At 41.0% G+C, this 23,153-nt stretch overlaps 1 protein-coding gene across 3 annotated transcripts in view; it reads right to left on the reverse strand.

Annotated features, from left to right (window-relative positions):
• Positions 1–408: 408 nt before the first annotated feature.
• CPEB2 (cytoplasmic polyadenylation element binding protein 2) overlaps positions 409–23,153 on the reverse strand; it is a gene marked incomplete at its 5' end in the record, with an annotated part of 56,849 nt that continues 34,104 nt past the window's right edge. For 2 of the 3 annotated variants that reach the window (XM_084232899.1, XM_084232901.1), the window contains 6 exons: positions 409–727; positions 4,806–4,987; positions 7,667–7,781; positions 8,123–8,241; positions 11,086–11,175; positions 12,297–12,467. In XM_084232899.1, the coding sequence (XP_084089025.1) occupies positions 500–727; positions 4,806–4,987; positions 7,667–7,781; positions 8,123–8,241; positions 11,086–11,175; positions 12,297–12,467 (905 nt within the window). In that variant the 3' untranslated portion in view covers positions 409–499. Of the gene's footprint in view, positions 728–4,805; positions 4,988–7,666; positions 7,782–8,122; positions 8,242–11,085; positions 11,176–12,296; positions 12,468–22,554; positions 22,579–23,153 lie in introns of all 3 variants that reach the window. The other variant, XM_084232900.1, reaches the window with a different exon arrangement.

Raw genomic sequence — 23,153 nt, forward strand, 5'->3', positions numbered from 1 at the left:
GCAAAAAAATCAACCCTAATTTTTAGTTTATGTATACACTGAAAATAGCAACAATAAAAATAAGCATTTGTAGCAGACATATTCCATCTTCACTATTATTTTGCTACCTTTGGTAAATTACTGGGGCAGATCTTGAAGTTAAAAACCCACATTTAGAAATAAGTGCACGCTTCACCCACTATATAGCAGCAGACTGTTTGCCCCTACGCAAAACATTCTCTTATCTAATTTTAACTTTACATATAAAAATAACTTGGAGAAAATACAAAAAAACATTTTATTTTAACATGAAAATATCACAAAAATTAGTAAGCCTGAGATGTAGGGTTTTGGTGAAAACAAGAGGCTTGTAGTGTTTTGGCTGCTGATAGAGATGCATGTATTGAGAGCTGGGTGAGAGCAGAAGAACGCACTTACTCCTTCTGCACGTCTTCAGACACGGCAAGCCACATGCACTCTTCCTTCCTTTCCGTGGCAGAGAGAGGCCGGGGTGCTCCTCTTAGTTCCAACGGAAGTGGATCTGACGCGGGCGATCAGCACCTTCCTTCACCAATGGCTTGTGGAACTCCCGTCCTGCGCGAGAGTGGATATTTGCCCAACAAAACTCACAGTAATACTGCAGGCAAGTGACATTGGCACAGAAAAAGGGAGCAAATTTTCCACCGCAGCGTGCACCCTGGCATTCATCACACATCTGGTCATCTAGCACGTATGGCTTCACCTCCACCTAGGAAAGGAGAAGAAACAAGGTGTCACAGAGGCTGCTCAGCAGTTGCAGTAATGCCAACAGGAACCCAGTGCTCAGAGAAAAGGACCCACTTAAACCCTGACAAAGTCTGAGGAAGTCTGCTGCTGCGCCACATGCAGATAAAACAATGAAACCATTCTGTTCTTACACTGATCATACCTTCTTCTAAGATGTTTCATGTTCATACCTGACTATGTGATTACAGGAGCTCTTAGTTTGGTAGCTATGTTTTCTTCAGAGGGCTATAAACTGTTTTCACTGTCTTTTTCCCAGACAGAAAAAACTTAAAAACAAAATCTACTGATTTGCAAAATATTCTACCCTCACCTTTCTTGAAGTGCCATCTTTAAAACCCCTGTGGGTTAGTATTTTCTGAGGAGGGGGTGTCTATGAGTGAAAAAAATGAAGGGATGTAGGGCAGTCAGGGACGACACCTGGCTTCCGCCACCCCCCTCATTCCGCGCCCTGTGAGAGGCCGTCCTTGATGGCAGAAGCTTCTCTAGGCGGTAGGGGCTGTGGCCACAGGACAGAACAGCACAGCCAGGCCAGGACTGTGACTATCTCCTCCGGGGCCCCACCGAGACATCAGTGCATTTCTAAAAGAGTCAAGTCCACAGTGAAGGCCGACCCAGCAGAAGACCTCAGACTCAGTCAGCTCTGACTGCTCCCCTTCCAAACCTCAGTGTCCACAGGTGTAAAATGACAAAAGCCTCCTTGGTGTGGGGAGGCTCAGCTTTGCAGGTGGAGCATTTAAGGCAGAGTCTGACACCAGCAAGAGTTAAGACTATCCATCAGCCTTGATTTCCTGCGTGTGGCGAGTTCAGGAAGAGAAGGTCACCACCTCTGACTGGACAGCGCAGGCAGTCTAAGCTGCTCCTTGAGCAGAGGCGAGAACACTGAGCATTCCGAGGGTTCGGCCAAGGTGCAAATAATGGCCTGGCCGTCTCTGTCCCGGATGAGCTCACTGTGCTGGAGCGCTGGCGCGTGGGAGAAGCACGGCAGCAGAGAGCCTTCCCGCACTTCCCAAGAGTACAGGTGTTTTCTGCAGCATTATTTGAAACAACAATAACCAACTGGAAATAAACTAAAGGTGGATGACGATGAGACCTGCACAATATATCTCTCACAGGACGACGAAGGGTAAAATCATGTTGTTTATATTTATATTTTACTGACCGGGGTAAGGATAAACATTTTATGTATACCAGACAGACATTTTGCTTTTCTTAATTGTCTGGATCTTTTGCATATTTTCCTGCTAGAGTTTTTAAATTAATGTGTAAGTTCTTCGTCAATGGAGGGCTATTACGCTTTTTTCCCAGTGGCTATTGATTTTGAAAACAAACTGACACAATTTCTAAGTTCTTTTGCTCAATCTCTTAAAAGTTTTCCTATGTGGAGTCTCTCCTGATTTCCAGGCTGCTGTTTCTGATTCACTATCTTCATGATAACTATCATTACGGAAGAGCACTGATATGATCAAAGAACACAGCCAGGGTGAAGAAGGACCACCTTCACTCCTTGAGCTGACCAGCTGTGAGCCCAGGGATGCGGGCTGACCGGCACCCAGCCCTCCCAGACAGCAGCACAAAATGGCAAGGCCTTGGATAAATGTGCGAATGAACATATGCTTTCTGACTTTCTTCTCATGGTTATCACTTGCCTTTACCATAAGTTGTTCACAAATTACTGACAACTTCTGTGCTATTTACTTCACTTCCACAACACTTCATAAAATGATGGGTGCCTGGAGTTAGCTAATGAAAAACTGCTGAAGAAATCTTTGCAAGTGTAATGATTTCATTAATTTTCATTTTAGAATTCTAGATTATTATTTTATAAAGTTAATCTACTTAAACTCAGATTTCAAAGATAAAAAACTGGATGTCAAATTCATGACTTAGTATAATCAGTATCTAATTAACAATTACCTTTAATAATTATGTGTACCTGTGAAAGGGAGTTTCATCAGTTCTTCACCTATACTTATTTTTCATTATGATGTCTTTCCCTTTCCCTTTCAGAGAACCTATCTTAATACATGGTCACCTGGATTAATAACGAATGAAATCATTACACAAATTGAAGTATAGCACACTTCAATAACTACTTCAATAACTACTAGAAGTTACAGAGAATTACATTGTTCACAGAATAAACTACAAAAACTACAATGAATTACACATCTGTGCAGGTTGTTTCCCACTTAATAAGGAGAGAAAATAAACCTCAAAGTGTTCATGAACAAAGTAAGTATAATAAACAATTTTAATCCTTTCCAAATGAGTATCCTATTTATCTTTGGATTATCTGTTATAAATTTAAGTGAATGTTTGTATGCTTTATTAACTATATTGATATTAGAGAGATGAAAAGTATAAAGTTTTAATGGTATAATTTTTTTGTGTGTAAGCAATACTAGTGATGGTTCAAATTCTTTCAAATAAAGCTCAAAAATATACCTTAGTAGCATAATCTTAAAAAATAAACTTTTCTCTCAGGTATTTTGACACCTTTTAATAAGGCACAGGCTCTGCATCTGAATGGCCCTTTAAGGCAAACAATCAATCGCTCCTTCCCTGTCACTGTGAAAACAGGTGTGATGAGGCAAGGATCCTTTCCTTCTGCTTCCACGTATCAAACATCTTCAGTTATATACAAGCCGATGAGCTGGCCCTTCCTGGGGGGTGAAGCCACATCAGTGGTGCAATCAGAATCACTCAGAGCTTTATAAACTCCGGTGCTGGCACATCCGGGACCAATCACAGCAGAGTCTCTGGGGTGGGCCCCGGATGTGAAGGCTTTCTCAGTCCCCAGGTGAATTCCATGTGCAGCTGAGGTTGCAAAACACTGGTTTACGGGAATCCTCAGGTTCAAACCAATTCAGAAAATATGTGCGCTGTCTGAATAAAAGCGAAGCTCCCTTCTCTCAGATACCTCCTTTTTGCAACACTCAAGTAGCGACGAGCACAGAAGTGCCACTCTGCAGGCCGGCACTGGGCCGGTGCGGGCCTCCTTTCCTGAGCTGGAAGGCGTGGTTAAACTGATGACTGCTTCCTGGAGCCCATGCTCTAGACAACTGCTGTTACTTAACCAGCTCCCTTGTCTCCCATAGTTTTTTAATGTACAAACTGTTTCAGAGAGTAAACTTCAAGAAAATGTCATGCTGGGAAAATAAGTCACTCAAGTTGTATCTGCTATTTGGATATAAAAACTCAATTTACCTAATAGTTCTAGTCTATCTCATCCATAAATGTAAAAACGTTTTTTAGGATACTGTTTAGTGATATAGAGAAATACTCACAGATTTCAGCATGAGATAGATTTTTAAATGAGCCATTAAGTTCTGATTATTCCTTCCCCTTATTTTAGTAATCAAGTCCAGGAAATACTCAGTAGAATGGCTTTATCATTCACAGGACTTCCTGAAAGTTCTTAATGGAATGACTTAAGCAATGCTACTAAAGAGTAAATGTTTTGAAGTTTGGGACAATTATTTTATATGTTATTTATCTGTATAGTTACTACTGTGTTTATTTATGGAAATATACAGTGTATTTTTATTTTAGCTTGTAAGACATGAAAAATAACACTTAAAAAGCATTTAACTCAGTGCCAAGCTCTGTTCGCAGTCATTCTACATAGGTGAATTCATTTAACCCTCAAAATGACCATGAGAGAGATACTGTTTTCCATATTATACATGAGGAAAAAAGAGGCATAGAGGGTTAATGTGCCAGGGACTGTAGAGAATATGGTGCAAGTGGCATTCTAGGCAACCTGGCTCTAGAGTACAGGCTGCTAAAACAAGCTGTGCCTCCGAGGTTAGAAGGATATTAAGTCTGTATTGGCTGATAAAACATTTTGACGTGCTTTTATATGGCATTATTTTTACATTATACCTAAAGTTTAAAGCACATTTAAAAATTTTACATTTCAAGGACATTTTGATATACTTTTGAAGGGGTATAAAATAAACACTAGCACTGGGTTCTGTATGAGCCCCACAGAGGTCAGCTGCGGCTCAGCACCTCACTGCAGGCTCCAAGCCACTTACTCGCTTGTCAATGTCGCCGTGCTGAAGCTGAACAAACCGCGCACTGATGGCTGCAATGTAGCTCTGCTGATTGGAGAAAGCAACTCGACCAGCACCTTTTGGGTATTTTAGCTCAGGGTCTGTATCGATTCCTGCATAACAAACTCCACCATATAGACGGTCCATGATCATAGCAAGTTCCACTTCAAAAGAAGAGAAGTTCACATTTTAAAAACTTTTAAATCAACCATTTTAAGAACTTTTAAAAGAAGTGAAAGTGAAAGGGATGGAGTTCCACATTCTTCACTAAATCCAACAAGTGATGCTGCGTGCTCTCACGCCAGGAGGATATGCTCACCGTCAGTTTCCCCTCTACAATTGGGTTACCTGATCAAGTGTCATTTGTCCTACATTATAAAACAAACCTCTTAAGCCTTATTTCTCCCCCTCGGTGACTGCATCCCTTCTCTATTCCCCAAACTGCTAACATTTTTTCAACACTCAATTGTTCTCTTCTCGTTCCGTGTCAACCCTTTATAATCAGACTGTCATCTTCACCCCGTGAGTGACTCCTCTTGAAGTGGTGATGTCAAGGTCACACTTCCCATTGTCAAATACAATGGGCAGCCCACCTGCGAGCAGGACTGAACATAGTTAATCTCTTCCTTCTTGAAATATCTTCTCCACTTGACTTCCAGAACACATAGTCTATTAAGTCTGCTCCTACCTTCCTGTAATTCCTTCTGAATCTTCCTTGCTGTTTCCTCCTCAACTGGAGGTTTCAATGTCAGAATACCTAACGCTTCAGCCCTTGGACTTCTCTTGTCCTCGACGACTTCATACACGGAGTCATAGCTTTAAGAACCATCTATCTGTTTGCCGCTCCTAAATTCTTACGTCCACGCTGGGTTTCTCCTCTGGACTCCAGGCTCATCTCTGCAACTAACCACCAGACAACTTACACTGGTATCTTCCAGACACTGCAAGATGGCCCTCCTGGTCTTCCTGCACCCCATTCGGTCTGCCCAATGAGTGTTTGCTGACTCAGTTAGCAAGCAACGGGAGAGACGCAGCTGCCCAGTCAAGACCCTCGGCTTCATCCTTTCCATTTCCCCACGTTGCAAACCGCAATCCAGTGAGCTTGATTTTCAGGTCATACCCGGAATCCAATCTCCTTACCTCCGCATCGTTGTCATCCTGGTCCACAGTATCATTATTTCTCATCTGGACCATGAAACAGCCTTATTTCTTCGCTTTTGATCCCCCTTCCCCACCCGGCACCATTTATTTTCAAATAGCAGCTAGAGTGATTCTTTTAAAAAACATATTAGGTACCAATGATTGATCAGAAGCTGAATGGTACCGCGAACCCGCTTTCAAAATCAAGAGCACAGTCTTTGCTCCAACCTGCGCCTTCTTCAGTGTTTCTTATCTCAGGAAAAGGGACCTAGTGGCTTCAGACTGACAGCCTCTCGGCTCCTCCCGTAAATACCCGCGATACCTGTTCACCTGGCTCCTTCACCGCTGCCGCCGTCATCCAAGCCACCACTACCTGCCCCTGGCTGTGTGACAGGTTCCTAACCTACTCGGCTCAAATCTACTCTCAGTCCAACTCTCAGCCCTTGCCATGAGGTTTGAGTTAAACTGGTCTTTCAAAAGGGCAAGTGTTATCATCTCCTCCTTAAAAGCTTGCAGGTGATTTTCCCTCTCTGTGAGGATAAACACCAGATGGGCTCGGCAGTCTCGTATGACCTGACTCCCGTGTTTCCCACATGTCCTCCCTCGCTCCTGCACTTCAGGTTGGGTCTCTGGGCTTCTGTCCTTCCCCCACGTACTCTGCTTTCCCTCGGAGTGGCTCTGCATGCACTAGTCCCTTTGTGTGAAGACAGTCCTCACACCCTCCCACCACCTCACCCTCCTCCTCTTATGCCATCTCTGGCACGTCGGCCCAACCCAGTGTCTCGAGTATCAGACTATGTCACGTCCCTTCTCATGTCCCGTGTGCTCCCTCCTGTCTGTCTGGGTAGCAGTTATGTTCTCCAAGTGCTCACGTGTGCTTAATATGCATCTCCCACGCTGGGAGAGCACACCTCAGGGGTGAAGATACTGCACACGTCACAGGCACAAGGGACTGGAGGACTGGCCAGTATGGGCCATTACACTCCATGCTGACACCTGGTGGATCTCTGGTTCCTGGCTATTGATGAATAGTAATTTATCACTGACTTATCTAAAGTGTTATTTTAAAATAATCATCCTATCTTTCTTCTTCAGATATCAGAATCAACCTACTCCAAACAAACAGACCCCCCATTTTATCTTAAGATAGCCACACTTAAGAAGCCAGGAGTGGGCCTCCCCTGGTGGCGCAGCAGTTGAGCACTGGGCTGTGAAGCTGCCTGCAGCCTCTGCAGCACCGCTTCGATCCCCGGCTGCCAGTGAGGGTCCCACATGGCATGCAGACCTCTCCTGCCATGCTCACTGCTCCCCTCAGCAGTGTTATTTTGTCTGTCTGCCTGTTCTGTTCCCTGCTCTGGCTCTGGTGAATTCTCTCACCCTCCCATGCTTCTAACTGTACCCAGTGCTTGTATAAATAAATAATAATAAAAAAAAAAGCCAGGAGTATTGAGTGGCTTCTCAGAGTTTGTGTGCAGTTAGCCAATGACACTGACAGATATGTCCGTTTCTCTACTAGCTTGCAGGTCTCAAGGATGGTTCTCAGACTTCATCTTGGCGTCTATGTTTGGCAGCTACGGGGGCGTGCAGAGCATGCCCCTCACCTGCCCAGTGGTGTGATGGACATAGCAGCCGCTGAATGCTGACTGAATTGAGTCACATTTAAATGCATTTTTTTTTAAAATAAATTTTAATCTTCTACTTACCAGCCCTTAGTGGCCTAGGAACACCTCCAACGAAGATCGTTTTTCGAGGATCCAAAGGCTGAGAACCATCCATCACAAAGTCACTGTCGCTCAAGTTCCAGGGGCGGATCTGCACCTGTGGGGACACATAACTCTGCACGGCCATTCTCCGTGCGCAGCCCTGGCGGCCACAGCGGTCCTTCTGCCATTCAACATTTGCGACCGTCAAATTGAGAAACAATTATTGTCTTTTAAAAGTAGACATTATAAATCATCTGAATCAAAAAACACTGACCTCAAAAGCAGCTTAATTTAAAGTATTATTAAAACAGACACCCTACGGAATGGGAGAAAAATTTTACACATCAGACCTCTCTCTGACAGGGGCTGACATCCAAAACCTGCAAAGTACTCCTCAGGACCAACACTGTGAACTCAATCACAAAATGGGCAGAAGAGCGGATATTATTTACTTACTGGTTTGTCCTTGATGGTAGGACTGGAAACACACAGATAGAGTTTTCCATCTTCTTCAATACAAGCATCAATTAGTGCCTGAACTGAGCTCTCTTCTTGAAAGAGAAGGAATGCATAGCCTGTAAAAACATTAAAAATGAGGCCCCATGTCAGGTAAGTGCTTTAACCCCCGATTCCAGAACTGCTTCGAAAATTCATGCTTTTAGAAAAAAGGAAAGAAAAAAACAATCAACTAGACAAGAATCATTAAGCTTTCTAGGGATGAGCACAATGTCCAATAGAATATACAAACGGACACTCAGTAAATAGCTACTTTACACACACACACACACGGAGAGAGGAAGCACACATACTATCTGGTACGGTGCTAACACTTCCACGTGAAATGTATTCTCACACTTGATTCATTTGATTTTTACAACTTAATTAAACATTATTCCCATTTTACAGAAGGAAAAAATGAGGTATTAAGTGGTTAGATTACTCGCCCAAATCAATGCTGGATGAGAAATTTCAAAGCAAGGTCTCCTGAGTTCCCTCTTTCCCACGGGGCAATATCTTCTTAAAGAATTTGGCAGGACTAATCAGTTAAGCAGATTAAGAGCTGAGATTTTCTCCAAATGCTCCCAGGGTATGACGAATTCTAGGAGCAAGCTTTTGGACTGGAGCACACTGGGAAAAGCCCAGGAATTACCGTACTTGAGGGAAAATTCTGCAGTTAACCCGACAAGTACCCAATGATGCGAAGTGCTACATGAGGGAGACTGGATTGCGAGGGAGTGCTGAAGGAGGAGGGGCAGGAATTTTTAAATCAAGTCAATGTGTGGGAGCAGCGGACTTTCCTGTAGTCTGAGGCTATGTCTGGACTCTTGGTACAGCTCCCACTTGAGTCTCGCCCCTCTGGGAAACAGGCCCTTCCTCCTCTCCAGGTGACAACCAATTGTCAGTGTTTCACCTAAAATCATGCATCCAGCAGCTTAGACTGGACTTCATTATAGAAAGACCTCAAAATCACATTGCAAGTTCACTATTATGTGACTCCTGGGAGGAGCTGGTAACTGTAAAGGACCTACAGCTCGCATTCCTTGACAAGGTCTCTATGCTGACAAACCTAGAGTTCAGCTTTCTGGTCCCAGGCGAGGGCACCGCAGTGCGAGGTCGTGTGTGAGCACAATTCAGAGATCGCTTATTGCCCAAAGTGGCTTTTATTGCCACAGAGGTTTCATGTGTCATAGAAGGACTTCATTTTGCTAAAAATCATAATCTCTGATTGCACAAATAAGCCATCAAACCAGCCTACAGAAACAGAAATTCCAAAGGTATGATTATGCCAGATTACAAAGGTACATCTTAGGCCTTTTATAATTGCTGGAGACAATTTGATTATGCTTGAAAAAATAAAAGATTGGTTTCCCTTAAGCCACGTCTTTAATTTTAATATAAGCTAAAGATTTGAAATAGAACTGTTTTAGAATCATTGAGAAGACAGAAGACCAATTTACTAAAATAAAATGATCAAGTTGGTGTTTTAAATTCACCCCCATTACTCAGCTCATCAAGATGGAGAGTGAATAGATTGCTTAGGCCTGAAGATTCTGACACTAATAAAATCATCACTTCCTTGTAAAGTTGTAAAAACTACAACTTTGGAGAGTGCTGTAGTCTCTTAGACTACAGGAAATTTGACCTCCATAGGTGGGTCCTGAAAGTGTCCTTTGAGGGAAAGATAATTAAGCTGGGATAAATTGGGCATAAAGGAATAGAGAGACTAGGGGAAGAACCTTTAGGCAGAGAGAATTCTACCTAAAGGAGGCCAGGCCGCAGGCAATGCATTTTTGCCTTTTTTCTACCAATCAGAAAAACCACCCTGGGGGTTCAACCAGAAAAGCCAGCAGCAGCAGCAGCAGCATCAGCAGATTCCTTTTCAGAGGATTACTCCAGTGATAGTGAGGACAGAAAAAATGGAGAGCCAGGGACAAGGACAGACCGGTCACACGCCCACCCCCGGAAGCAGTCCAGGCACGGGGGATGGTCGCTGAGCCAGGGGCATCGGAAACGAACAAGCATTTTTAGTGAACACTCAAAATAACCTTTACAAAAGAACACACAGGAAAAGCTGGACAACAGATTAAAAACTAAACTAACAAATGAACATTGGTATCATATGGGGCTGTTTTTCTTTCTTACCAAGGACTTGAGACCTGCAAAGCTGGCAAGCTCCAAAGTCATGTGAACATTTGGAGTCTATAAACAGAGCCAGGGTTTTCACCAGTTTCTGCCTGGCTGGGCTCTCTCCCCTCACCCCCTCTACGCACTGTGGGCACAGGGGCTACTTGCTCTCCCCCCAAAGGCTTTGCTGAACATTAGTACAGCCTGTGACTTTTGCACCCTGGTGGTGAGTCTCTGGAGCATTCCAGCTCACATGACTAATACCACAAGGTACTCTCTTCACACCCTCTTCTTATATAATTGGAATTTTTTATACCAGTTACTTCCTTCTCTATCTAAATTCGCCAACAGAGCATATACTCTGTTATCTACTGTCTGGAACACTAATATGTATCTTGCAATACTAAACTAGTCACAGGTCTGCATTTTAGTCTCACTTCACGTAGATCTTAACTGCACTGTGTAGACATATAAATTTTTAATGTTTTCACAAAAGTTATGAGGAATGATGCTTTAGACAGAGAAAACACTCAAACGTTTCTTGATCTGAGTCTTTGAAATCATCCTCAAATTCTAGAGCATGCAAAGCAAGTGTCTTATGATTCATGAGCGGCTTAACATGAAATCTGACTAGCTCTCTTTCAGCCTCACTCAATGCACACAGCCAGCCTCTGCAGACCACTATTAGTTATGGGATGATATTTAATTCTAAAAGCATACACAAAGTGATGGATATTGTCTCTCTTGCTCTTGTAAAACTAATTCCCTAGCAAGTGTTAACAATAAAAACTTACCTTTTGGTGGAAAATAGGATTTACTTTCTGCTTTATGAGGCCAATCTACTACTAGAGGTCCAAATCTTCTGAAGCTAGCAGTTATTTCATCTTAAAAAATACAATAATGCATATTAGGAATTAGTTTTAATGATTCATTTTAAAAAACCCCATACTTTCTAAGTTAAAGATTTATATTTACAAGTGCAAATAGCCTAATATAAACTAGAATACACACTGGACATGTCCAGTACCCTTATTAAAAGAATACATAAAATACATAACACATAAAACTAATAGCTATTTTAGTAAAAATAATCATTTTAAGGAGCACATTGGCCAGAATAACCAATGCAGTGTGACCATTAAATTTTTATATAAATTTTGCATATATGTAAGTATTGTATGGACACTAACGGACTTATAGTATACGATAATATAGTAATGCTATAAATATCACAGGCATGAAATGCATGCCAACATCCTATCAAGTTAAATAGTCACTACTACTTGGTAAGTGAAATTATGAAGACAAAGTTCTGCTGAAGCCAGTGTGGAAGCTGGGGTATTTCCACTTCGTAGTGGGGGTGCTGCCCCTGCCAGGCAGTCCCACTAAACACATCTAGGTCAGCTGAGCAGTGAACGCCATGGCATTGACCAACACTCAGAAAATGTTGGTGGATATCTGAATCACAACTGAAAACTCCTCCCAATACAGCACCATCTTCTCTGCCAGTTGTAAACAAAGTAGATTGCTCACAAACCTCACAAACATTAGGTATTTTCAGTTTTTTAAAATTTTTATCTTAAACTATTTGTGTTGGTTATACATATTTTTACATGTTTATTAACCTTTGATGACCCGAGTCTCACGTTTATGTTCTGATCCAGTACTCTTTTGGGTCTTACAGCCTCCTCCTTACCTGCTTCTTAAAGACAAAACCTCTGATTGCCATGAGCTGCAGGTGGAGTTTTCTGGCTGATCACGTTTATTTTGTGTGTGTGTGTGTATGTGTGTGACGGTCACAAAAGTTTTAAGTTTTACATTATAAGAGGTTTCTATGAAACAAGGTTTCATATATGCAAATATGTCTTATATTTAAACATACAAGCGGGATTATGAGCAAGGGTATGAAATCTTACTTGCAAAATATGTAATTAAGAATAGAGGTAAGAAATTCATTGCTCCACTCACATAGTATTTATTTTTCAGGTCCAAATCATTACCTTACCTTCGTCTATATCTGGAGGAAGACCACCAACAAAAACTTTTCTCGAGAAGCGTTCTATCCGCTCTCCATTCTGGTGAGCTGAGTAGCAGGCAGGTGAGTTTAAAACACCGACTTGGTCGTTGTGGCCGTCATCCAGCAGGCCGTCGTCTATTGGGAAGAGGGAAGAGCGACCTAAAACATAAGAGAAAATACAACCTGAATCTCGGCTAAGAAATGCTAAAGGCAAGCATGAAAAAGCAATGACAAATTCAAAGGTGTAAATTAATAAAGATGACACAGACATAGAAAAAAAAATAAGGGAAACTCAGAAAAAGTTTTCATTACGTGTACCCAAGAGAGAAATGGCTCCTCAGTCTGAGGAATGACCAAGGAGAAACAGTCACACGGCAATAATGACACCACAAGCACACACGGGCTCACTTCTGTATTTGGATGGCAAGCAGTGAGAACAGGGTGCATGGGGATGTCAGGCTGGATGCAAGACAGAGGATGCCTTGAAGGCCCTGGTTGGTGAAAGAAAGGAAATGGCACAGACTGGATAGAAAAGAGGACGTAATAAAAAAACCAAGAGCAGATCACAGTGAGGCAGGACGAACGCAACAAGCAACTCCGGCATCCAAGGTCTTGAATTCATTTATTCCACACGTGCCAATGACACGACAGGCTTCGGCACACATGCAAAAGGCACTGCCTCGAGGACTCAGTCCCCACTGGAGCCCTCCCTTCAGGGCACACTCTGGAGAGGGCATATTCCCAACAGAGATCCGGAGTTCAAAATATAAGGCACCCTCATAAAATCTAGTTTCAGTTCTCAAGGAATGGGCCTTTAGAGCAGACGAGACCTACACCTGCACCAGGGGCACGTCCCTGAGAAAGCGTCAAGGTGCTTCGCAAGGGTGTGCGACCGAAGGAGCGGTCCGGCTGGTAAACGGGGCATCTCTTAAATCCCCAAGAGAAACCAGATCACACTTGTGTAAAACAGGTCATGGTGTTCACTGAGGCGTTCGTGAGAGTAGGATGGACGTACAAATGCTTGTAAGAACATGGTTTGAAATAAATCGTGTGGTTTTTTTCATGTGGAAGGAGAAACCATAAGAGAAAGAAGGAAAATGCGTTCATTTAAGAGACAGAGAACACTGCAGGGAGGCTGAGACAGGCTGGCGAGGAGGAGGATATGGAAACTGGCTCACGGCTTGCCAGAATACTCACCCTTCAACACCAGGCCAGGACAGACGTGTTATTTAGCAGATCCAGGTTAAGCAAGATTATAGATGTTCTCGGCAACCCTGGTTAGGGTGGTTGGAGATGAGCAGATTATAATGTCTTTAAAAAGCTCAGGGAGGATGGACAATGAATAAAAGGTAGAGGCAGATAAAGACTGGAAAGCAGGAAGCGCAAAAGGTTTTGAACCAAAGACGGGTGAGAAGAATCATTAAATCATTACAAAGACAGTGGAGGTCAGAAACAGCTACAAGAACAGGAACTGGGTCACTGACACGCGACGTTTCACATGCTGATAGGTTGTTCCAAGGAGGTCGAAAATGCACGGAGAAAGGACCTAAGCTTATTTCTGAGAAAATAATTTGGAGTCATTTTACAGAGATCGTGATAGCTTAAGGACTTTTGTAATCATTGACAAAAACTCCACAGAGAAATGACGACGATAACTCTTACTCTAAGGGAGAAACGGAACATTTAAGGAGAAAGTAAGGCGTGGTAAGAGGGAAGCCCAAATATCACTGTGATTGAGCATCAGAGGAAAATAACACAAGGAAAAAACAAAGAGCAGTGAAGTGACAGCGAGAGATGGGAGGCTAATTTTAAATAATGACAACCGTGGGGAGAGACGCTCTCCAAAGGCTGCAGTTTTGGTGAAATTGGTCAGGAGTCAGACTGCGCGGACAGTTTTAGACAGTACAGATTTCAAAAGATGATTCTTCAGAAATTTATTAGAGAGAGAAAAAGAAAATAAGAGACAGTGAAGGTTGTTTTGGGTGAGGCGATGCATATTGTCTTTGGCACAAGCCTCACTATATATAAGTAATAAATTCTCAACATGCATGTCATCAGTGTGTTACCAGCCTGAAGAACAGAACACAGAAGGATGTACATGACATAGACAAGACCATCAGAAATACGTGGGCCTGCACAGAGCTGGGCTAGGACGAGAAGGGGGACTAACGTGACTGGGAATCACAGTCAGCTAGAGGCGGGAAGTTAAGAATTTAAAGTTTACTAGGGAACATGAAAACAGGGGAAAAGGTCATATTTGGTTTTGGAAACAGGAATTATTCTATAGATTTAAATTCAATTTCAGTAAGATATTCTTCAAGATATCTATGATCACCAACTAATTTTATAAACACTAACTTTCCCAATATATTAGGTATCAGAGATAGAGACCAATGAAAAAACAAACGCTAATATTCTTTGCAATCAATGGAAGAAAACACTTTTAAATGCAACTACTATTGTTAATAACACAAACCTAATCAATATTAATTATATTAAATGTTAAATATTAATATCTATTATTTTTATTTATGTTATTACTATCTTAAAAATGAATTGTGAATAACTGGTTTAATTTTCTATATTAAATTTATTATAAATGATTCTATATTTACAAAGGCATAAGATGAGACAGAGAACACAAGCATACTAACTAGTTTTTGACCAAAAAGACATCCAAATTTTAAGTTTATTTCAGGTATGTCAATACTTTGGAAATTATTTCATGCTAAAATGTCCTAGACACAGTACAAATTTAGCGGTCCCATAAAAATGAATTCTTTTTTTTTAAAAAAAGATTTATTTATTTATACAAGAACCGGGGTACAGGTCAGAGGTGCGGGAGGGTGAGAGGATTCACCAAAGACAGACCGGAATATACTGCTGAGGGGAGCAGCGGGCGAGACAAGAGAGGTCTGCTCGCCAAAATAAATTCTTTTAAACAAACTTTCATGTTGAGAAAAAATACAGAGCATAACATACTTAAGGTCTGAAGAGAAATAATGACTTCAGCGACAAAGGATTTCACTACATAAGCAATGTCAGAAAGAGGTGACTCCAAAACTACAACTTTTTATGTTAACTCTAAAGTAGAAGTAAATTCATTGAGCTATATTTTAACTATCATTCTATATTACTAAGCATAATATTCTAATTGTCATAAATAAATTAGTAAAATAAGTATCAACATCTATACTGTATGGCTGTGTAAGCTATTAAAGAAAGCTCAGGTCAGCAAAAGTAGTAACGAGAAGGGCAAGAAGATACCATGAACTGCCATGTCATGAGTCTTCACTGCTGGAGAACAGCGGCCATTTTCTTTCTAGAGGCGTAAAAGCCATAGAACTAAGTACTAATTTAAAGGAGGAGCTGACTGAATGCATATCGTCATCAAGAATACTTCTGTGACCCTGCCTCTCTCATCTTTCCCTGCGATGCCAGTGAGTGTGACTGGCCCATCCAGTACGCTCTCTAACAACACAGTAGATATTCAGGTGTGAAAATAACTGGCAAGAGGTAAAATTATATGTGCTGAGAGAAAGGGAATTTGATTATAAATATGATTTGGACTAATATTTATAATACTTTTCAATGAAAATTTAACTTTGTCCTTTTTCATTCTAAAAGAAGGATTTATTTTCAGATTCTTACACTTCAAAAGGATGAAACTGAGTGATAATGAAAACACAATATAAAATCATGGAATGTGGCAAAAGTTACACACTTAGAGAACGTTCATGGTTAGAGGAAAAAACTACAGTTTTTAAAACTACACTGCAAAATAAATATTTAACATAAATAATCACAGTTTTGCGACAACAGCAAATGAACACCAATAGAACAGGATGAACAAAATAAAAAATTAAAGTCGATGAGAGAATAGCACAAGGGAAAAGCAATGAAGTCAAAGGCTGGTTGACTCTTCGAGCACAAGGGACCGTGGGGATGGACTGTGGGGCTCTGGTGGAGGGTGCAGAACAGTAACAACATCTGGACGGGGAGACCCTTTACCTCTAAACACAAATGATGATGTGAAGCAATAGTAATTCGATACCTAACAAAAGGACATTGATACAATCAAGGTACCTTTAAAAGCCAAGTTCATTAAGAAAAAAAGAAATTCAAATGGCCAACATTTAGAAATGAGAGTCAAGGGCAGGCAGAGGGGACATTATCAGCCTTATACCCATGCACACCACAGGAGGAACAAGCCCTACAAAAAGTAACCTTTGAAAGCTGACACAAGAAGAAATAGATCATACATAGAACCTAAAAGGAATATAACCCAATAATCCCATATCTATTAAAAATGAAACCTACACTTAAAAACATGTTACCTTCCCGCAACCATGACAAAGCCCAGGTGGCTTAATTTTTTCACCAGACTTTTGAAGAATACCAACTTTTACAAATTCCTTTAGAAAATAAAGAGTAAACACTTCCTAACTTGTTTTGCAAGCGGGGGACTAAAACCTGATAACATGACAAGAAAAATTATGTACTAACATCCCTCATGAATACAGAAGCAAAAACCCTAGAGAAGCTAGAAAAAAATATATATAAATGGAAAATACATCATGATTAAGTGGGATACACTCAGGATTGTAAGACTGACATTCGAAAATGGACGAACTATAAATTTACCACATTGACAGAAGGAAAAAGAAATTCCATAAAACCAATTCCAGGAATGCATCCGAAGCAGGAAATGCAGCTGATAAAATTCAACAGTTACTGGCAATAAAAACTCTTAGCTAACTAGGAATATGTGGGGGTTTCCTCAATTTGATAAAGAGCATAAAAATCCAGAATTAACATCTTTAATGATAAATCATGAAAAGTTCCCTTCTGAGAGAAATAAACCCACATACACAATCAACTGATTTGCCCAAAAGTCCTAGGTTACAGCTCAATGTAGAAAGGTTTTTTTTTTTGTTTGTTTTTCAGTATATGATGCGGGACCAATGACCATCCATTTGGAGGGGAAAATGGCTCTGATCCTTCTTCTCACACCATATGCAAAAAATATATTCAATAAGGATCAGAGACTTAAGTGTGAATGTCTATAAATACAGAACTGGATGAACAAATTGTGGCACAGTCAATAATTCCACTCACCAATGAAACAATGACAGTTATTTCTCTTTACAAAGAAAGTCATCTTACAATTTCTCTTCAACTTGAGACTGAAATTTGTAACTATCTAAAAGTGATTACCTATGAAATTTTCAAAAGTTTTCTTTTTAAAGGAAGAGTTGATAGGATTGTTTCTAGGCTCTTACCACAAGAATTAGAAGTTATTTTATTTCTTCAGATAAATAAAACCAACAACAAACTCTTAGGATATTGATAATCAAGTTTTAGAGTCAAAAATGTTTACTGCAATCGGAGTTGCACTGTTTGAAGTGGTAGGTTTTGCTTTTTCTATTTTAGAAATTATCACTTCATCTTGAAACCAAACACCTCATTTATGTTTTCTAGATATTATGAAATAAACCCAACTCAGCATTCCTAACTGTCCTATGAAGGAAAAGAGAAAAACAGTCATTCAAAACTGCTACTTCAGTGATTCTGATTTAAAATGTACATATGTGCACGCTTGCACGCATGTGATGTGAACACACAATATGCACACATATACACACACAAGCTGGTTACAGGCATATATATGCTAAAGCTCTGTAACAGGTAAACATACAAATAGAAAATAAGAGAATATAATGTGAGATTAGTTATAAACAAGATTAGAGAGGATTTCTAAGAGTAAATGGCTGAGTTTTAGACAGGGTAGCGGAGAAGGAGTGGGGAAAAAAGCTTCCTAGCTAGATGGTAATTGCTTGAGCAAAAGCACAGACATATTCCCAAGGTCACTGTCATTGAAAAACATAGAAAACGAGAAGATAATCTTGACTAAGGACTCAAAACCACCACCTACAAATGCAAGTAAAGACGGCTTATGCTCCCCTAGCCACTGAAAAGGCCAAGACTACAGGTAAAGCACTGAGAGATGAAGCGCGAGAAAAGGAATAGGTGAAGCTGCCCAGTCTGCCCATGTGTGAGCCTGAGGAGCTTTCCTGTGGCCGGGGAGCCTCTGGAGTCACCACGACGCTCTAACAGGAAGGCAGCATTGTAGGACGCGGGCGCCAGGAATGGGACTAAAGTGTACCTTCTCCCAAAACAAGAAGCTGACTCTGGTAAGGAACTACAATCTACGAGTGTCATCTGCTGGAGTTTATCGTGACTGAAATAATGCATCCCCAAATACTTTAATGAAAAGGATTGCAGAAGGCAGCAAAGGGCATCTCCCCATTTCCACCAACACTGCTGCTCCACACAATACAGTCAGAAAAACTGTGTCAGGAGCTTCCCAGACTGAAAACTACTGACTGGGCCGGGTGTGGTGGGGAGGCTAACACACCCACTGCTCAGAATTAGCTTTATTCTGGAAGCCCTGACTAGTCATTTTCCACAGTATCAACGGGGGTGGGGGAAGGCTGGAATACAAAACTTGCACAACATTAGTCAATTCATGCCTTGAATCAAAGCACGGTTCTTTGATCTCAACAGATTGTACTGGTCTTTTATTTATGGAATACCGTCCTAAAAACTAAAAACACACACAAAGCAAGTGACACAAAGGGTGACTATCAACGTGGCTCCCCTGGTTCAGGCTCGAGGCAGCCACGCCACTGGAGTGGCCGCTCAGCAGGCGTGTGGCTGTGGCTTTCAGGGACTGTGCAGGGACGCTGAGGTGAGAGGAGGTGAGCCGGTCCTCTTGGGAGGAGGGGTCAGCAACTGCTTTCTGTGAAGACGGCAAATGCTTTAAATCCTGCAGGCGGCTCTTCTGCTTCAACCTCCCCACTCTGCTGTCTGGACAGACGACGTGGCACAGGAATGGGCCTGGCTGCATGCCAGGAAGGCTTGTTTACAAAAACAGGTGGTTTGGCCTGCGGGTCACAGCTTGCTGACCCTTGGCTCAGCCTTACCCTGGCTTTTTCCATGCTTTGGAGATTTTGCGTTTCTCTGACAATTATCAAAAGCATTAATCAAAGATAAAAGATTCCAGTCTTGATGTCATCATAAAAGATCTGTTAGTGACTATATCAGGGGATGTGCACTTACAAGATTTTGCTTCTGAGTCAAATGAATAAAAAGCAAATCTAGTCCCAACAGAAAATCCTGGTCCACTTTAAAAAAATACCCAGGGGACAGTATTATTATTAACCATTTGTACTTACTGATGGCACATGAATCTGATGGCTACACAGTATGAATAAATCCAGCCTCTCTAAATGAATGCTCATAATTTCAATCTCTTTTAAAATTATTTCTGTCTTCTCCTTCCATATAAAGTCTATTAACCTATGCGCTGGGCTTACCTGCCAAAAGAGACTGTGTTGTTTAGTCCATTAACTGAGACAGGCTCTTTATCTTTTACTTCAAATATTCTATATATTTGTATTCTCTGTGGAGTATAGAGGCCCTTTGATCTTTCATTAAAGGGAGAGATTGCAATACAGAAATATTTTAAATTGAGAGTTTAAGTTACACTTTACACGTCCATCCACAGCCCCAGACCAGCCTGCACACTCTGGGTGGAAGAAACACTGAACAGAAAATACAAAAATATTCTTCCATAGGTTAACGCCAGCTTCACATGAGAGGTTTCCTCCTCCCTGGGCTCCACCCCAGGGTCCATGGACACGGGGACACTGAGGAGTGGGAACGGATTCCCACTGAGCAGCAGGGAAAGGCAAGGTGTCTTTGGTAAGTTCTCCCAGTTCACCACAGCTCTATTATTCTAAGGTACACATGTCATACAGCACCATCTAGAGCCATCTTGATTGCAAGTTCTCACTGGCATTATGAAAGAAATTGAAATCCATAGTCATTTTGGTAGTAACTTGGCTGACGGCAAATGGGACACCTTGTCTGAAAGCAGGTACTCTATGCAAAGGCTGAAAGGTGAGTCAGAGGTGGCTGAGTAAGAAGAAAAAGTAGCTCTCCCTAAACTGGGTCACAACATAAAATTCCTTGTGAAAATAGTGCTCACCCATCACTCACTGGGAAAGCTCAGGGTCTTCTCTCTGGCAAGAGTCACAGCAACTCAGTGATACTTCCCACAATGACAGCTCTGATTTGCTTTAAGATATGACTTCTTTTTTGAAAAGAAAAACGACTAAATGAATTAATGCAGTTGCTCTGATGACTATCTTAAACCAGAAGCTGACGCAGAGGGTCTTGGGTGGCTAAAGGGTATCAGTGTGGTATCGAAGGGGTTCGAGTAAGCAGACGAGAGAAAAAAGCCAGCCTACTTGAGTCCCGAGTCATCCCTCTGACATTTTTTAAAAATGTTTTCTTACTGAGTCCAAGTATTTTTAAAAGCAAATAAAATTCCTGAATAGCTATTTCTAATGGGTATACTTTTCATCTGATCATCAAAATTAAACTTTTCCAAGCAGACACTTACAATTCACATGGGACCAACTAAAAATCTACTCTGCCATGTAATTTGAGGAACATGCAGGTGTTACCCCATACTAAGCTGAATGAGTCTGACAACTGCCAGGTTTGCCCTGGGAAGGCTTTAGTGATCCTGCCCCGCCAGGAGGAAGTCTGCTTTCTTCCAGTCTGGGGCAGCTCTGGAGTCATCTCTGTGGTTCCCAGGAGACAGAGATGAGGACTGTAGCAAGTTCTTACCCAAAACAGTTTCACTTTCTCTTCATATTTATAATCAGTCTACAATGACTGGACTGAAATACGGGAGGACACGACGTGACTTCTGATACTGAAGACCAAAGACTTAGTCTTCCTAGATCAGCTATTCACACTGGAGTACAACAAATTCGATTAAATATAAATCACCAAAGTAAGAGATGAAAGGTGTACATTTATAAAGAAAGACATCCTATGTAAAGAAAAGACTCCTAAGCTGCTCTATAATTCCAAAAGTACCTACAATTCAGAGTGTCAAATGTTTTCTCAAGAGAAGTGAAGTCACATGTTAAGAGCAGCACAGGGAAATAAGACAGGTATAAGTCTGACAGATTAAGTTAAATACTATAAAACTAGATCAGTTTACATAATTCCTTATGGAGAAAAGACTACTACAGTTTATTTTTCATAAGAACTACCAGCTACATCCGAAAACAGGCAAAACAGGTACTAAGGTCCTAAACTCTCCCCTCTCCTCAGTGGCTGACAACAATATTTAGAAAATTATTCAGTTTCAGTTTCCTAAGTACTCTTACCTTTTAGTTTCTTTAGAAAACTAGAAAAAAGCCAAGGGATACAGTTAAACATTTGAAGACACTAGATTCCAAAACTGGAAATACTACTTTAAGAACACAATGCCAGTTTTCACCACCAGTGGTGACAAATGGCTTTGCTTGTTACCTGTGCTCACAACTAGAGGGGAAGCAAGGAAGCTCCGGCTGGTCCAGAAAAGGTGTCAAGAGGCCCTATTATCACTGTCTCCTCCACAGCTCAAGGGAGACTTTAGGGGCCAAGGAAAATCCTCTCTATTCAGCGTGGCACTTACGACAACATATAAACACCACAGTTATTGCTCGCTTGGAGGACAATCCACCAGCGCAGTGTCACATCCGCTTCTTTCATCCCATCTACACTTCATCCTCACAATTTCAGCACAGGAAAACAAGAAATTAAGCAACAGAAAATGTTAGCTGCTTCCCTAGGAAGTTTAAAATGGAGCATCTTACAGCCCTACCCTTTTCCTTAGGATAACAAGAACCCTGAGGGGAAAATTATTTTGGGAGGGAGAAGAAGCAACATGATTTCTGTACATCAGTGCCAACAGTAAATCACTTGGTACTCGTTATTTTCAACTGGGACAAACATGAAATCAAGCAGAGTTGTAGATTACAGACGCAGACAAGACGATGAAGATGAGAGGCCTACCACACTGACTTCATAGTATTTACTAACCATTTTCTTATGTAAACAATAAATGGCAGTTCTATTTTAAAAAGTACAAAAATAACTTTGAAAGAGTTAAAATCTGGACAGTTTTAAAAGAAAAATTTATTGAGTAACTATTAGTATGAGAATGCTTTAGATTTAGATGAAAATGAGATTTAGGATTCAAAATTCTGACAAGTGCTCAAATTAAAATACAATTCTTCTGTGAGTTTTAGATTGTGTGAGAAATCTAAGATAATTAATGACAATGATCAGTAAAACCCAATTAGAAACAGTTAAATCACAGCAAACAGAAAGGAATTACCTCGTCTTCGCCCATAACTCCTTGCTGCATGTAAACAAAGGACAAATTGTAAAATGTCAGAACTAAAAATAAGCCCACACATATAAATATTTGTGATATGCAAGTTACGCGGGCATCTGGAACTGGTGCTGCTTTAAGAGCCATGACAATGTGCAACACACTTTACCATTTACAAAGCACTTGCTCTATGAACGGTAAAAGAACTGTGAAATTAACAGGACTTATACAATTGATTCTCATTCATGTTAAAAATTCATGAATAAATATTTGTTTCATCTGATCAGGGCAGGGATATGTAACACACTTCACAGTTAAAAAGGATCCCAAGCAACTTTTCTGTGAATGGACACAACTTGAATTAAATCTTTATTTTTCTACACATTTTTTATAAAAAGTGATATAGCAGATAGGATCCAACCAAGTCCTGAGTGGAAAAACCACTGGATGACACAGAAGAGCAAAAAATATAACACTATTCAACGGATACTCTGCAGCCTATACAGCTTAAACAGAGTGTAAAGAGATCTATGTTCAAACTTGTTTAGTAGAAAATATGATTAGTGGTATACCACAGCTAATAAAGTCTTCTCTCCTGAGGG

This window comes from Talpa europaea (assembly GCF_964194135.1).
Source record: "Talpa europaea genome assembly, chromosome: 5".
NCBI classification, from domain to species: Eukaryota; Metazoa; Chordata; class Mammalia; order Eulipotyphla; family Talpidae; genus Talpa; species Talpa europaea.